Raw genomic sequence first — 16,848 nt, forward strand, 5'->3', positions numbered from 1 at the left:
TGAGTTCTAATTAAATACTCCAGAGCACACCGGACTTCAGTCATGAAATGACAGTAATGTTGGTTTGTCATGTCTTGGGAAAAAATGAAGTACTTGAACTCTTTATTTATTTTTTTTTTTCCCCTATGATATAGATTGCAACAACATTATTTTCTGTAGTAGCAATTATTGGATGGATTGACCTTTACCAATCTAGACACTGATGTAGTGGAAGGGACATTTTTCCACTTGACCTTTATGCAATGTGTCGGCTTGTCCTGTAGTGCCAAATGAGTTGCAATTGACAGATTTGATGGAACACTAACTTGACGGGAGCTTATTGTTTGGAAGCAGTTATGTGTGGAAATGTGGAGCCTCTAGTAAATGATGTGATAAGTTATTTGCATGTCTTTTATCATTAAGGAACAAGTTGCTTGGAAATGACCGCTGCCTAAATTGCAATTTAAATGCTGGTTAGCTGAGATTTCAGTAAACCTTACCCCACAATGGTGTTTCAGAGTAAAATCTATTGGCATATCTTTTTATTTCTGCATTGCTTTGTTACCAAATAAGAATGGTTTTCTGTATTTTAATCTTGCTACTTGTTTTATAAAAACAAAAGAGGAATAAAAGATAAGCAATTTTCAGTGTATGACAAGGAGGCTGTGTCTCTCAAGAGGATGGCCACACGTGTGTCTGTATATTGTGTATAATCGCTTTCTTGGTTATTAATTGATATATTAGAGAAATAATAGCCAGATATTATTTGGGAAGAGAGAAGTTCTGTGCGTGGGGAGGAGCGGGGAACTATAAGCACAATCTAGAGTGAGGTTAGGGGATAGCATAAAGAGAACCATAAAAGGAGAACCAAGCCATCTTGCCCCACTGCTCCAGCTAGGAAGTGGAGATGTCAGCTGCTCCTCACATCTGGTAAAATAAAGGAGGGAGAGGATTGTACTTGTTGAGGAGAAACTTAAAAGCAAAGACCGAAAGTCAGTTATTTCAGGTGTCTTGTTCTGATCCACTATCTCTTTCTGCTCTGATGGAAGGCTCTGATACTTCCTGTAAATAAAATTTACCACCTCCACCTCCAAAATGGATAAGAAAAGGTTGTAATGGAGCTCAGGATGTAGCTGAGACTACCTTAGTAATGAATTATGTGGCTTTTTAAAACCATTGAGCAGCAGGACTGAGAAAAGAGCAGCAAATGCCATCTGTCTGATCTACATATTTTACCACAGTTCTTCGTAAGCTGTCCGTTGAGGTGAAGTAAAAAGGAGCCGAATGGGTGTGGGAGGGGAAAGCAGCTCAGCTCTCTTCTCTTGGATTTGCAGGAGATATTTGGAAGGGGAAAAAAAAAATTGATGTTTACAGAGGTTTCTGTTAACAACAGTCACATTAACATATTATTTGTTACTTCAAAGACAATCTGTTCAAACAATTTCAATAGCAGGGGATGTTGCTGGACAGAGTCAAGGTGAAAGTCTGGATAGAAATGTTTATTTTGCTGTGGTAAAACAGGTTGTGTGGGTGTACTGGCATGGAGTGAAATTCATAGCAAGATGCACTGGTGTGGCAATGCTACTTGATTGTAACTCACAAGGAAAGTAGAGATTAGTTAATGTGAAGCTGTATGATAATAAAAGTTATTTTCTTGTGAAGTTTTTGTTTGTAGCTAATGCATGCCACAAAAGATAGCATTAAGAGGCTATAATAATAGGCTTTAATGCATTTACTTTACGTGCTCGCAGGAGATGTCCTGCAGGGGCTGGAAGCAGAACCTGTAGTTCTGGGGTCTACAACAGGATCACACTTGAAATATGTTCTATCTTTTGTATGTGGACTCTTATAAAAATGGCAGATATCTCATATTTTCTGGAGCACCTGCTTTTCTGAACCCCTTGTGGAGAGCATGGCAATATCCAAATCCCTCTCCCCAAGCTCTGTTTCTAACGGTGCAGCTATCAGAGTCCCACTTGGCTCCTCTTTTCTGGCTCTGTCAACAGACACTGGTCTGGCAGCTTTCATTTCCAGCCCCTGGAGGCTCTGCTGAGCAGGGGGAGATGCTGCTGGAGGCAGTGACACTTCATGGGCTCAGGCTGTATAAAGCAGTGAGCCTGTATGTAAAATTTTCAAGTCTTGTAGCTTGAAGTGTGAGGACCAGTGAAGGTGCCTTGGCACTGCTGCATTCCACTGAGGTTGGGCATTTGAGAGGCTCTTCTGTGGATCTGCATGCTGGAGGAGGTTGGACTTCTTGCAGTGGCTATCATTGGGTGGTTGCTGCTATTCCTCTGAACTCAATCCAGCAAGGCCTCCGATTGCATTTCATGGTTGATGGAGTCTTGTCTCATTCATAACTGCTTTGCTGAAGGGCACCAAAATAGAGTTAAAGAGCTGTGGAACTTCCATAGAGAGCCTTTGTTCTTCCCCCTACTGACCTCTGCTGACCTCTTCCTGTGCAGCTCTACCTGCTGTCCAGCGTGCTTGAGGAGTAGTTCTTACACCTGAAATACTTGCAGGAGCTCAGAACCAGGAGGAAAGGAATATTGTAAGTGTAAAAACTTAAAGTGCATATGAGGAAGGAAGGTGGGGAATAATGATTAAAAAAAAAAAAAAAAAGACTCCAGAATCCCATTTGTTAAAACAGGAGAGATGATGGGCTTAATTTGATTTTGAAATAAGATGATTAAGAGCTGACTCCAGTGGGTGAGAGTCTTTTACATGGAGCAGTCTCCAAAGTTCAAATTATGAAAGGGTTAATACAAGGTTTCATATGCACGTGTGTAATTACACCTATCCTTTTATCTGAAGATCTCACACAGGTATTAATTAAGCCTAACGAGGCCCCTATGGAGCAATTGTTGCTATCTGTGTTTTTACAGATGGAGGACCTAGAAACTGAAAGAAATGAGGTTATTGACAATGAAGCACTATAGAACTGGTGTTCATGGGGGAATACGCAGTGTGACTTGAAGCCACCTGGCACAGGCATGGCACAACCAACCCATTCCATGAAACCATGCCAATGGTATATCCCAAATGTTTTCTCTCTGCTTTAAAATGTAGGTATGTGTAGATGCATAAAAAGAAACTGTGGACTAAGAAAAATTACTATTTCTAGATGAACTATCTTCATTATGCCTATAACTACTCCTGGGGTTTTTGGGTTTTTTTGTATGGTATGCTTGTGATTTTCAGTTTCCTGTGATATTTTGGTTAGTGTTTTCATCCAGTTTCCAGTGTTTTGTGAGGCTTATGGGAGCCAGCAATAAGGAAAATATATCTACGTTGCTGAGGTTTTGTATGCTAATTCTTTTCATTGTGTTCATGTAAATCTTTTCAATGCAGAGCAGACACATTATTTCATCAGCTTCCCATAGGGAAATCAAACATCTCTCAGTTGTTGTTTTGCTTCCTGTAGTACTCCTGAGCTGTTGATAATTCCACAAAAGAATTCTGGAGAAGTACTGGTGGATGGATGAAGATGAGTAAACAGAGAATTTTGAGACATTCTTACCCTGCTTTGTAGAATGTTGGATTTCTTAAGCAAGTAATCTAAGCCTTTCATCCTCTTCTGACCCTACCTCACATAGTGTTGGATGCTTGCCTGCCTTGTATTGTTCTGTTGTGTAGTTATCCTATTCTTTTTCCCTGGTGGTGGAATTTGGGCAGCTCCAAGACTAAGCTTGACGAAATTGCTACCTTTGTTGTTTCTGGAAGCCTCCATAACAGGTTGAACGTGGTGGTGGCATCGAGTGTCCCAATGCCATAATGTGTTGGTAGAGATCTGTTTCAAGGAGCTCATGTCTCAGAGTCATCAGCTCAACAAAACACAAGTAATTTTTACAATAAGAACCTGCTTAAGCTATTAGGAAGCTGCCAACATGAAGTACAGCCTGAGAGCAGAGGAAAAGCCTCCTCTGAGGTTATTGCAGTGAGATGTGACTTTGATCCAGTTCAGCCTAAGACTGTTTCTTCAGGGAAGTTCACTTCCTGTAGTGTTCTGAGCCCCGCAAACTTTCTGGTTTTTTAGAGAGTTTGGTGACATTTTGGGAATGTCAGGAATGCAGGATGTTTTGAAATTCAGAATCAATAGGACAAAGTGTGCTTGAGATTAATTTCCAGAGGGAAAAAAATAGAAAAGGGTATGCAGCTTTTTACATTTGGTATTTTATATTTTTTTGGCCTTCCAAAGGAAGTTGTAGGATCCAATTTCAGTTCCACTGCCCAAAATTATTTTAATTGTTTTGTGTTTATGCTTTGGTACCAAAAACAGACTTGGGAAAGCAGTGGTGAAGATGGTAAATAGGAAATAGACAAGAGCTTAGTGCTTGTATATGTAAGCTAAATAAACTGTAGGTTCAAGTCAGATAGCTAAAAATTCGGTTTTTTTCTCTTTTTGGAAAGAAAGAAGAGTAGAGAAGCAGATGCTAGCTGGAAGATGTAGGATGGGAAGACAGTCAAGGTGCAGAAACAATGAAGGGAGAAATTGGGGTGTAAGGGTACCCATGAATTGCTGAGATGAAATTGATTAATAAGGCCAAGTTAAGGGCAGGAAACCAGTCACCAAATATTAACAGTCAGCAGCTATTCTGTGTTCTGTGATTGTCTTTGCCATTGAATTCTGATTCCTGGAGTAATAATTTCCTGGTGGAAAGTATCTGACTAGATAGAAGGCAGAAATTTTTTACAGTGGCAGAATTATTTTACAATGAGTGTGCTTGAAACGCTGGAAGAGTTTGTGCAGAGAGTGGGGGGATGGAGGGATGGATGCATGCATGCCCCATCTCTGGCAATATTGAAGGCCAGGATGGATGGGGCTCTCAGCAACCTGATCTAGTAGAAGATATCCCTGAGTATTGCAGTTGGGTTGGACTAGATGACTTTAAAGTCTCTTCCAACTCAAACCATTGCATGATTCTATGAAATTTTAACGTTTGTGTATCCATTTTTTGCTTTGACAGTCAGAATAAACTGACTGAGAACAAATGACCATTCTCTCATATTGCTTGATTTCTTAGGATATGGCCTTTACTATATAAAGCAGAGCAGTGGTGTGTCTTCTGTGTGCTGGAGCAGTGATGGATGGTAGAAATTAGAAAAGTGGTTAGGCTGAACTAAAGTTAGCATCTTTTATTTGCTATTTTTTAATTTGCCTTTTTTTAAAAATAGTTTTAAAATGTTTTTTGATTTTGCATCTACTGGTGCAGAGTGCTTGGGGAAGGCTATCAGCTTAATTTGATGGTAAAGTTTTACTTCTTGAAAGAACACTGGGAATAAGGAAGAAACAATAAAATTAGATTTATATATTTGAGATTATGTAGAATTAAATGCGAGAGTGGGCACCTGGAATAGTAGCAAACATGGAGCGGTATTGTGGAAGCTCAAGAAGGAGAATGCAGGGAACAAGAGAGGCAGAAAAAAGATTGCTTTAACCTAAAGTAAAATTCTGGCATCCAGGTACTCATCCATAATGAATGAATGTACTGTTTTCAGCTCTGTTACCACAAAGGCTTACTTCATCTTCTCTCTCCCTTTTGTTTCTAGAAGCTTCAATTTTCCTTGTAGAGTTCCCCACTGCAGTTTTCGGAGCAATTGCTTTGGGGCTGCATGCACACATTTATATTCTCTTTATAGCTCTCTGTGTGTAATATTCAATCAATAAGAAATAGTATTTTATACCTTTTCATCAGCATGCCTTGCCACAGAAGGGGGATAATGTTGCCTAATTGCATTTTGTTTTGATGGTGTTGATCTGTAGCTGGTAGCTTAAGCAGACTGCAAGCTAATTTCTTCCCCTATTGTAGTCCTTGGGAAACATAGAACAATTTAATATACACCACACTTCAAAATGTCTGCTGTTTTCTTTCAAACTTCAACTTAAAGCAACTCTACATCTACTCATTGGTGTTTCTTAGCCTAGACTTTGTGCTGCTTTGTTCTGCACTTTTGCAACATGGCTTTTAAAAGTATGAAGATACACCTTTGTGGAACACTGCTTGTATCGTCTATACTACTTTGTGGCTTCTCACAAAAAAAATAAAATCTTTCAAACAGTATTCTTTATGATGGTGTTCTCAATATGTTCAGGTTAGGCAATAATAAAGGATCCTTTTCTTTGTCTGACAGCTGGAACAAAGAACTTTAGATTCACAATACATGCTTAAACAGAGCCTGGTACAAAAAAGTCCCAACATAATCTGATTGTCTCTAATTACAAAATCCGTGATATAAAAGCCCAGATACAGACCATCCAATTTTAAAATTTCTTCCTGGAATATTCAGAACTTTATAAAAATGACAGGTACCTCACAATATAATGCAATTAGTTGTAGAGCACTTCATGGTTTGCTGTTAATTGACTCACGTGTTTTCTAATCAATCCATGGCATTTATTCAGAGACAGTGAAGATAGATGGATGTTGGCTTAGAGATTCTTGGAGCAATGAAAGGGACATGGTGAACTGGGATTGAATTGCTTGCAGTTGACATCAATATACAGCTGACAGTGCTTGTATATGAACTGCAGCGATTGGAAACTTCCACCAAACCTTTTCTTCTACCATCTCCAGTGAAAGAAGGAGCTGTATTGCAAGCCAAAGAGCTTTGCATTGATTTCTTTGAGCTTCCTTGTCTTGTGAGATTTGATTCAGAGTAGAATTTTATTCACAATATTTGTCTGTTCTGTTGTCCTGCATAGCCTGACGTTTTTAAAGATACAGAATTGACCTGGAGTCAGCAATATGTGTTTTTCTTTGTTTCTCCAGAATCTCATATGTAGTGACAGTATTGTCAGCACTGCTGGCAGAATAATGTTGCTATCAAATAAAGTGCACAAGCAATCGGGTTTTTTTTCCCCTTTTAATGTATCTTTACTGATGTTACTGTAAATTATTTTTATTGTAAAGTCATATTGGAAATGTAGAGATCTTGGTGGTTTCATTGGAAGCTTTGTGAAAGACTGTGAAGAGCAAACAGTCACTGTTTAAGTTGTGAACTGGCTAAAGGAGAAATGATGTCTCCAATGTTCAAATGCCTGTCCGTGAACTCTTGTAGTGTTTGAAGGAATTTACAAATGCAGCAAATCTGAAGAGAAGGACTGTAGGGGATAGAAACTGTATGGAATTGTATTTTTCATCCAGTTAGAAAGATGAATTGCAAAGGTTGTCACATACAGAAAACTGCCCACTATTTCACTAACTGTTATGCATGTCAGGCCCATTAACAAATGTAATTACTCCTGTGTTTAGAAAATTATGGAAGTAGTTAGTTTATGCTCTAATGTGAAGTATTTATGAAGGTCCTAATATTAAAAATGTTGCTATTAAAGATACTATAAAACCTCAATGTTCTTCAGCAATGTCAGATAGGAACAATGGAGATTAAGCTGCTTCTAATATGCTGAAATTATTGCCTCTAATTTTCACCTAGAGTGTGGGTCTGATGCACTTTTCTCTCAGTTTGTCCCTTTGGCTGTCATTTATTTTGTGGATTGTAAATTTATTGGAGTAGAGTTTCTTTCCCCGCTCTCTTTCCCCTTTCCCTCCGTTGGCTGAGCCTGGTACAATTGGAACCTCCACTGGAGGCTCCTCTGTGAGATGCTAATGGCAAATAATGACTTTCCTTTATGGATAGTCATGTTACAGGAAATTGTCAGTTTATCCAAATAGTCCTGATGTCCTTAAACTCAGCCCAGAAATAACAGCTGTGAGGATAGTTCACCCTACATCATTGCCAGGTGAGGAGAAAGTAACATGAGAAAGCCAAATTTTTCTAGCATTGGCTGAGTAACTACAGAGAGATTAATTGTCCAAGTCAGGACTCGGATATTTTCCTGCTAGGCTCTCAACCCCCATATTTCCCAGAGGTGTGCTGGACAAAGCCCTTCTGGCTTTGTGGCTTCTTGCTTATGTTCCTGCTGATGTTGAAAGTAACTGTACCTGCACCCTCACAAAACCCATGGAGTTGTATGGCTTGTGCCCATAAATCCTGTTACCTGTGATTATTGAGAGCCAGAGAACACATTACAGATCTGAGTGACAGTCTGTCAGTCACGCTGCTGCTGTGAATGTTCTGTGAAGTAGGAGCACTGGTCAAAATTTATGATAAAAAGTCTGTCCCAAGCTTTGCACTAGTGACTTTATGGGGAGAAGTTTCTTTCTGGGGAGATGGATTTTCCAGTGTTAACTGGAGATGTAAACTGTAGGTGGAAATCTTGGTGGTGTGCTTTGGAGGAAGCATCTGTTAAAATGTCTAAGAATGTAGCTTTTTGTTCAATGCTAAATGAATGCTCTTGAATTCAATATAAATTAGAGGAGGGAAATTAAATATCTGCCATTGTGTCAAGTTTCCTTTTGTAATAACAGCTAAAATTGTCTGTTCTTGTATATTTTAAAGCTTTCAGACTTCCCAACTCTGCTGCTACACAGATGTTCAGTACACTAAATTCTGAAATGTTACATATTTTAGGGCAGCAGCAATTTCCTGGGTTGTAATTGGTATGAACTGATGGGTGGAAAATGTAGAGCTTGCAGGGATGCAGCATGCTTGAGCTGTCCTCCCTTTTAAGAAATCTTGTAAACAGTGCTCTCCATTGCTTCTCTTGAAGGAACTATTTTGAGTACCAGGTTTCCTTCCCTTTCCTCCCACTCTCCCCGATTTACATGTAGTGGTATCTCATTGCTAGGAAAAGAGAAGGAATCTGAGGATGGGCAGCTGATGCTGACTGCAGGAGGGGGGAGCTTGTGGCATCAAATTCTATATCAGGTCATTGCTGGGTATTTTGGTTACTCTGGTACCTTGAGTGTGTCAGGGAATGCAGGAGACTTATTCTCTTGTACTCTTCTGGTTGCTAGTCTTTTAACTTTAAACAGCACCAGAATTGGAGGTACCATCAGTCAAGCATCTCAGCAGGAGTTAGAATGGTTTGTCATCTGTACTAAGTGAGAAATAACTGAGGAATACACACCAAGGAATTATGGAGTTGTAGCTCTTGCAGATTTTGGCCCTCCTGCTTTAGGGTGAATTTGTGACAGTAGCTTCTGACTCTAAAGGGTGTTCAGCAGCCAGGAGTTTGGTTTGTTCCTCAAGGAAGTCGTGACAGTTCAGTAGAAGAGCTGGAGTGTGCAGTTGCACAAAGGTGCCTTTTTTGACTGGAATGGAAAAAGTTGAGTGCCAGGTAAGTGGGATAATTACATTTGTGTTTTGCTCTGCCTTTTTACTGGCTGTGGTACCTAGGGGGTTATAGCCTTTTCTGGAAAGCTTTAGCCCCTGCTTACTGGCCTTCCCAGGAACTGCTTTTTCCACTGACTGCTGGATGTATTTAATGGACCCTCTGCCAAATATAATTTTAATTTGGATTAGGTGTGTGAGCCTTCAGAAGGAATCTCCCAATTGTCCCATTTACTATGCTTTGTAGATATGTCTTTTATATTACAATGTTATTACATATTGCTATGCAGTGTAGCGCAGTCTTGTAGTACAATGGGTTGGTTTGCTTTCAGGTGAGACAAAGTCTGAAGAGCTGTAGAGTTACCAGAGGGGTTCAGCTGTCTGTCCTTTGATTCATAGCATTGCACTAAACCTAGTTTGAAGTAGAACCTTCCAAGATGCAGATGTTGGGGCCTCAATACTGAACTGTTTTGCTCTGCAGATGTTTTTCTTTTAATCCACTCAGTCAGCAGGGTAGGCATAACTCTACTCTCCTGTTGCTTCAGTGGTGTTTGTCCCCAGATCCATGACTTCTTGGAGTCAGCCTTGCCCAGATGTGCAGTTTGACTTTGTATTGGCTTTATTTTGCCGTTTTCCACATGCAGGGTTGAATGGAATATAAAAAAGGTTTGCTCTATACCGATGACCAGACAGCATGTGCTAGGGGCTAGCTGTTCAACTGTCCAAGAGTAATCTGAAGCCCTATTTTATATATATCAAGTGTCTTTCTTTTTGACTGTGTATATGTTTGGTACTGTTAGATGGTGAATTATTTTATCCTTAAGTTAAGAGCAGATAGGAATTCCAGGTGCTTGTAATGCCCTCATTTCTTATTAAAGTATATGTCTTTGTGTCATATTTGGATATTAATTGATCTGCATTTTCTCCTGCAAGTTGTTTTGCAGGAGGCCAATGCTGGTAACTGGGCTGTTATACACCTTGCTTACTTGCTCTCCAGCTGTGTTTCAGTCACACATTCAAGCTCCACATTTGACTCCTCAGGTTACCAGACAGGGTATGTGTTTGAATAATTCATGGTTCAATTTTTGTATTCTCTGTTATAATGTATTTTGGAGACCAAAAGCATAGAAAGCCTGAGAAGAGAGAAGTTTCTGGTGGATAGAGCGGAAGTCTTTTAGGTGACAGACATTAGGGATTCAGGAGCAGAAAGGGGGCACTTTTCACCCTGGTTCTTAGTCTCCTCTCTAAAGTCCTGATGTTGTGTGTGATTTTGGATACAGGCTGCTAGAGGGGTCTTTGGTTCTGGACCTGGGGTTTCTTTGGTTCTTAGAAAATACATGACTGTCTTTGGTGCTGAGCATACAAGACACTTCAGTCATTTTGGGCCCCTAGAATTTTTGAGAAAAGGAATGGTGGGGAGATTGTGTTTGCAGAAGCAGGCAAGAAAAATATTTTTGAGCTTCAGTGTGTAAGTTATGGTTATAAATCCTACACAAATCCTGTTCTAGGGCCTTCAGATTTTGGGGGAATGCAAGAGTAAAAGGGAAGATGTTGTTCGCTGAATTGTGGTGCAAGATCAAATGACATTCTCTAGTTGAACTAGCTGAAGAAACACTTTCTTAATACGAAGCAATTTGTAGAATAGCAGGATTGATTATCTTCGCATTTATTAGCACAGACATAAATAAATGTAAGTATAAGAAGTACGTAGTAAATGCAGTTCTGTCCTTACTGAGATGATTTTCTTAAATGTTTTTTAAATGATGATAAATAGTTCTGGTAAAGTGAACCTTTTCTTTGGAGGAATAAAACTGACGTAGAGTATGCAAAAAATAGAGAGGTAGCCAGAAGTTCTCACATGGTCAGTTAGAAGCTATGGAAATTGCTTCCTTTACTCAAAGCTACTACAAAGCATGATCTCTGGAGACACTACTGTTTTCTGACTGCTGCTTGTTTAATTGAGAACAGCAGTTAGTCAGCATCTTCCAGGCCTTCTGTGGGTTTGCTTTAAAGTGAGTGGGATGTCTGAGGTACATTGGCAATGGTGGTTTGCACAGTAATGGATTGCAGTGCAGGGTAATTTAAGAGTTAACTTTTACTGTTTGGTCTGAAGTAGGAGCTTTGTCTAGGGTATCTGTAGGACTCTTCAAGGCAGAAAGCTGGTACCCGCATGTAGTAAAATTAAAGGCTGATAAAGAGAATTTAGGTCTCATTTTAAATGCTTCTGTAAAACAGTATGTATTGATTACCTGAAGGTTTGGTCATTTAAGAACTTCATCAAATGGGGGGGATTGCTTTTGGCACGTAAGCTGTGTATTAGGTAACTGATTTTGAAGTGAGGAATGGGATAAAATATTAAGCCTTTCTTTGTGATGGAGATACCTGAGTGCACGTGGTTTCTTTTGGTGTCTCAGTCTATCAGCAAGTTCTTGGATTCTGTGAAGGTCTCTTCTCTGTTGGAATAACTTGTTAAAACACCTAAATGAAAGTAAAAGAAAGTTGTGTCTGTGAATCTGATGACTTAGCAATGACAAAGGCCTTCTGTGTCTGCTTCTTGTTGAAAAATCCTAGAAAATACGGTGGAAGAGATCACTCAGAATATTCTGAGCTGGAATAAGGATCATCAAAGTCCAACTCCTGGCCCTGCCCAGGACAGCCCAAAGAATCACACAATGTGCCTGAGAGCATTGTCTGAACACTTCTTGAACTATGTCAGACTTGATGCAATGACAGCTTCCCTGGGGAGCCTGTTCCAGTGCCCAGTCACCCTCTGGATGAAGAATGTTTTCCTAATGTCCAGCCAAAACCTCCCCTGACACAACTTCAGGCCATTCCCTCTGGTTCTGCACCTGGTCACCACAGAGCAGAGATCAGTGTTTGCCCCTCCACTTCCCCTCAGGAGGAAGCTGTAACTGCACTGAGGTCTCCCCTTGGTCTCCTCCAGGCTGGACAGACCAAGTGACCTCAGCAGCTCCTCACAGGGCTTCCCCTCAAGGCCCTTCACCATCTTCATTGCCCTCCTCTGGACACTCTTGAACAGTTCAATGTCTTTCTTATATTGTGGCACCCAAAAACTGCCCCCAGCACAGGTGAGGCTGCCCCAGCTCAGAGCAGAGCGGGACAATCCCTCCCTTGCCCAGCTGGCTGTGCCGTGCCTGATGCCCCCCAGGACAGGGTTGCTCCTCCTGGCTGCCAGGGCACTGCTGACTCATGTTCAACTTGCCAGTGACCAGGACCCACCAGACCCTGGCACTGCTCTCTCATTCCCCAGACTGTCCATACATCCAGGGTTACCCCATCCTAGGTGCAGAATCCAGCACTTTCTCCTTGTTCAAACAAGAGGATGCATTTGGGTTTTCTGGCTTCAACCTTAAAACTCTGCCAGAACTATTCCTGAGAAATGTATGTCTGACCTGAAAACCAACACTGGAGATTTCCTGTCTAACCCTGGCAGTTAGATTTAGTGCTTCACTATATCTAATGTTTTTTTGGCATATCATTTACTGCAACTCAGGTTTGTTACTGGGGACTCAAATTGTAAGGGAACATTGTATTACTGCTTTCTTTGCAGCTTGCAGCTTTGTAGTAGTACTGGAAGTTACCTCAGTCTTTATCTCTGCCAGTCTGAGGAACTCGGCTTATGTCCCTCTTTCACATCCTGTTGGCTAGACTTCTGGTCATTTTCATTACTTATGCTTGATCCAGATTTCTCTTGAGCCACAGCACTAAAAGCTGGATTGAGATGAGCCTTATTTGTATGGTTCCCTGCTCTGCAGCTGGCACTGAGGCTCTTGGGTCTCTCCGTTCACTGAAGATATCAGCCAGGTCAAATGGCAGGGATCTCCTTTCCAGAAGAGGATTCTAAAAGCTGGGTGCTGCAGTGTTCAGCTCACTGGTGCTGGAGTCTCTTAAGATATAACCCTAAAGTGTGATGCTGAAAAGATAAAAGGGTAAAAAATCATTTAGTGCAGAGAGATAAGTAGATATGAGCAGCCATATTACTTATAAGATGCCAGGAGAGCAAATTATTTAGAAACGTCTGCTAGTAGAAACTAATTGAATACTGTGTAGATTGGAATATATAAAGCAGGATGCAGCCAAGACTTAATGAGAGAGAGAGAGAAGGAGTTGGCATGTGGATCCCCTCATCTGTTTTCCTTCCCAAAATAGTGTGTTTCTAGGGCCAGGAGGGGTAGGAGTAGAACGATGGAACAACTGGACACACAAATACAGTTAAGCATAATTACGCTGAAGAACAATGACGGCGTTGTTAAATGGCTATAAAGGGTTGCCACAACTCCCAGGAAGCCTAGTGGCGAATGGTGTGAGTAAAAGGAAGTGTTTCCATGTGGTTTGGCATTCAGTGGTCATAGGACACTAGCCAACCCTTTCAGCCCTTACTATTCTGTTTGTAACTGGTATTTTCGATGACTGAAATGCCAAGTGGTGTATTAGCATGCAAGTGCTGATATGTTTTTCTGGTCAAAATACAGGGTTGGGAGTCTCATCTCAGCTCAAATTCCAGTTTCAGTGTGGTGATAGGGATAGGGTGAATCTACTTAGCTGTGGCCCCTGAGAAATGCATCACAAGTGTGATTCACCTCCATTACTTTGCAGGAATAGTATGCATGTGGATACAAGTGGGATAGGGTGCTCATTTCAGCAAGGGCTTTCTGACATTTTGCATGCCAATGACAACACAAAAGTTCACCCTGGAACAGTTTGCTGGGACAGGGAAAAGATCTAGTCTTATTAGTAAGGTCTCTGTATTCTACCCTGTTGGCACAGAAACAGACTGGAGATCAATACTAATGACAGATTATTGTAGAAATGCATCATTTTGCTAATGCAGCAGATATAAGCAGCTTCTAATGTAAAATCCCCTCAGAGGATAGAGAAAGAAAATAAGCAATAAAAAGCATGCACAGATGGATGCTATTCTGATAGTAATATATTGTATTGAAAATGTTAAAAGGATTGCTAATTGCACAAAATTTTATGCAGTGAGGCCACGAGCAGAGTACTGAACTGTAAAGGTTTTCCATTTGAGGAGTAGCTCAAAACTCTCTAATTTGACTAATGTATCATCAAAGGTGTTCTGTCTTGGATGGCAGGCTTGTTTTCTGTCATGTAGGTGATTTTGTGGGTATAGTGGCACAATAGAAGATACATGTACTGCATTAATAATTAGCAGTTAGAATGATATTCCTTTGTTTTCTACACAGGGACAGAAAACAAGTAACTTTCATAGGGAAGTGGTTACTCTAAGAAATGTATAGGGTTATGGTAGAATCAAAGCAGTGTCTTGGGGACTACTGTTATTTTAATTTAAAGTTGTAAGTAAATCTTTTTTGTTTTGAATGATAAACTGAGCGTAATTCAGGAGAGCCAGGTATGTGATAATTGTTTAATTGCTATAATTGCATGTGCATTTTCTGCTGAAGTATACTGCTGTATCATGTGTGATTCTTCAGTTCTTGACCTAATAGCAGTACAAATTTTTTATAAGGTCAAAATTTAAATGAGTAACTGCTACCTAAGTTTTAAGAAAAACTGAAGCGGCAAAGAGTAGCACTTTTCCTATAATTTAATTCTCAGCTGTTACTCTAGAAAGAGCATAGATGATAACTTTGAGATAATTCTTTGGAGCTCTATGAAATTAAAAAAGTGCGAGGAAGCCTGCTGTTTTGTTCTTGTCATAGAAAAAAGTAGCTTGGCATCATGGTTATTTGATATTTTTCATTGTAGTCTTGTTAATTTCTCCTTAAGCAGAGCAGACCGATATATTTTATGAAAAGAGGAAGAAGAACCATCAGAGAGGTGGATTTTACTTTTTGTTGAGAGACTGTGTTTTTACCCCCAGGTAAAACAGGACCCTTTTGTCACTGTTTAACTTTTTTTTGTTAATTTAATTTCTAGCTGATAAATTTAGACGGAAACTGGAAGAACTGGAGAAGGAGAAAAATTCTTTGAAATTTCAGCTTCCTTCAAGGCATCCCTCAGTTAGCAGTTTTTTGGATAGGTTCATCACCCAAGTTCAGGCAACTTTGCACTGGGCTGCTGATCACTGGTAAGTTTGTTGATTCATTATTGTGTGAAATGATGCTTCTCTTTTTCTCAAAATGCAGAATACAACTTATGAATAATTATAATAAAGAATTTTAATGACCGTCTAATGTATCCATATGAACCTTGCTTATGAAAATTCCACCCTTCACCCCCCCCCCCCCCCATTTTTTTTTTTCTTTCTACAATTCTTTCAGAATTCCCCTGAAAAACATTGATCATGGTGAACTGGCAAATTAAATGGAACATTTCTCGTTGATGTTGAGTGGGAATGGGATTGAATCCTTGACACAGCAGCTTGAGCATACAACAGCAACGCAGCTTGAGCAATGCTTCCCTGTGGAGTTAATTCTGATGCTCCCTTTCAGGCAATGAAAGGATATTTAAATATAAAGTAAAAACCAGATCTGATAGGAATAGATCTTTGGGAGCTTCCTTTTGTGTGCCACTTCTTAGACAGCAATATTGAGCTCAGCATTGTACAAAGTCACAAAAATAAATTCTAAACCTTGTCTTGAAGGGATAACTTCAAAGATGGGAGGAATGCGAGATGTGTTGGATGGCCCGAGAGGGAGAGCTTAGGAAAAAAAAAAATAGTCTCTATTTCTTGGTCTGTCTTCATCTGTGCTCCTGGTTACTGTTGTTAGAAGAGGATACTTTATAGGTATTGAAAGCTATTCTCAAATGCAATAGCACAAATGAAAGAAGAGAAGCCTTTTGTTTTCTGGCAGCTTGTTAATATAAAGGCTGCAGTGTGCTAGTCAATACCTTTGTGTATAATTTTTGATAGACATGAAAATTAGATAAAATCAGATAAAATTAGATAATACTTTTTTTTGGTGAAATTGGAGAATTTGTAGGTAATTTTAGCCTCTGTTTATAGCACCTAGTAAAAGGGGGGGTTTAAAAGAAGCTGCGCTCCTTTCAGAGCTGTTTCCTTCTACCTTCTGAGGCTCTAAGAGGCCTTAAAGATTAAGATACACCATTCTCTATTTTGCTGTAAAGATGTCTTTCGTCTATGCATTAATTTGTAATAATGATTTTGGCATTAGAGGTAACGTCTTCTTTGTCATGGAAATCGGGTCACTAAAGCATTCCTCAGATACAGTTTGCTTATTTTTATCCTGTATAATGTATATATAATGCTTTTATATATAAAATAGATGTTATAACACATTTATGAAAGTGTTCTTTGGATGATTAGATCTGTAACTCTTCTCTTAGCACAGGTCTGAGCAGTGCCATTCTTCAGGGTCAGCTGTATATTGTCTTCCCTTTTCTGTCTTGTGCATACTCCTTTCTTTGTGCCTAAGTTCGATTGCTATTGTTGTGACATCCTTTTATTTGCTTGCTTGGTTCTTGTAGCCTTTTACACTGCTTTGTCTGTGGTCTGACTCATTAATGCAGCAAGTGTACCCTTTGTCTTCTGTACCGGGGTTTAAGTCCTTTCTGTTCCATCAGTGTTTTCAGATGGTACAGTGGAATACCTAACTGCTTCCTCAAGAATTTTTTTTGGTTTTGTTTTCATTTTGAATTGGAACAAAACCAGAATATCCAAGAAAACTTTTGGTTTTGTTTCACCTGGAAAATTAAAAAGATGATCAGACTATCATCAGAAGATGGTGACCAGAT

The 16,848-nt window shown here is 39.8% G+C and overlaps 1 protein-coding gene across 6 annotated transcripts in view; it reads left to right on the forward strand.

The window, feature by feature from the left end:
• DISC1 (DISC1 scaffold protein) overlaps positions 1-16,848 on the forward strand; it is a 190,910-nt gene that overhangs the window by 40,815 nt on the left and 133,247 nt on the right. For all 6 annotated transcript variants that reach the window (XR_001520585.3, XM_015622559.1, XM_015622557.2 and 3 more), the window contains one exon: positions 15,070-15,220. Coding sequence is in view for 5 of the 6 variants with exons in the window: in XM_015622559.1 (XP_015478045.1) it covers positions 15,070-15,220 (151 nt within the window). In the remaining variant the exon portion in view is untranslated. The remainder of the gene's footprint in view (positions 1-15,069; positions 15,221-16,848) is intronic.

This window comes from Parus major, chromosome 3 (assembly GCF_001522545.3).
Source record: "Parus major isolate Abel chromosome 3, Parus_major1.1, whole genome shotgun sequence".
In the NCBI taxonomy this organism is placed as follows: Eukaryota; Metazoa; Chordata; class Aves; order Passeriformes; family Paridae; genus Parus; species Parus major.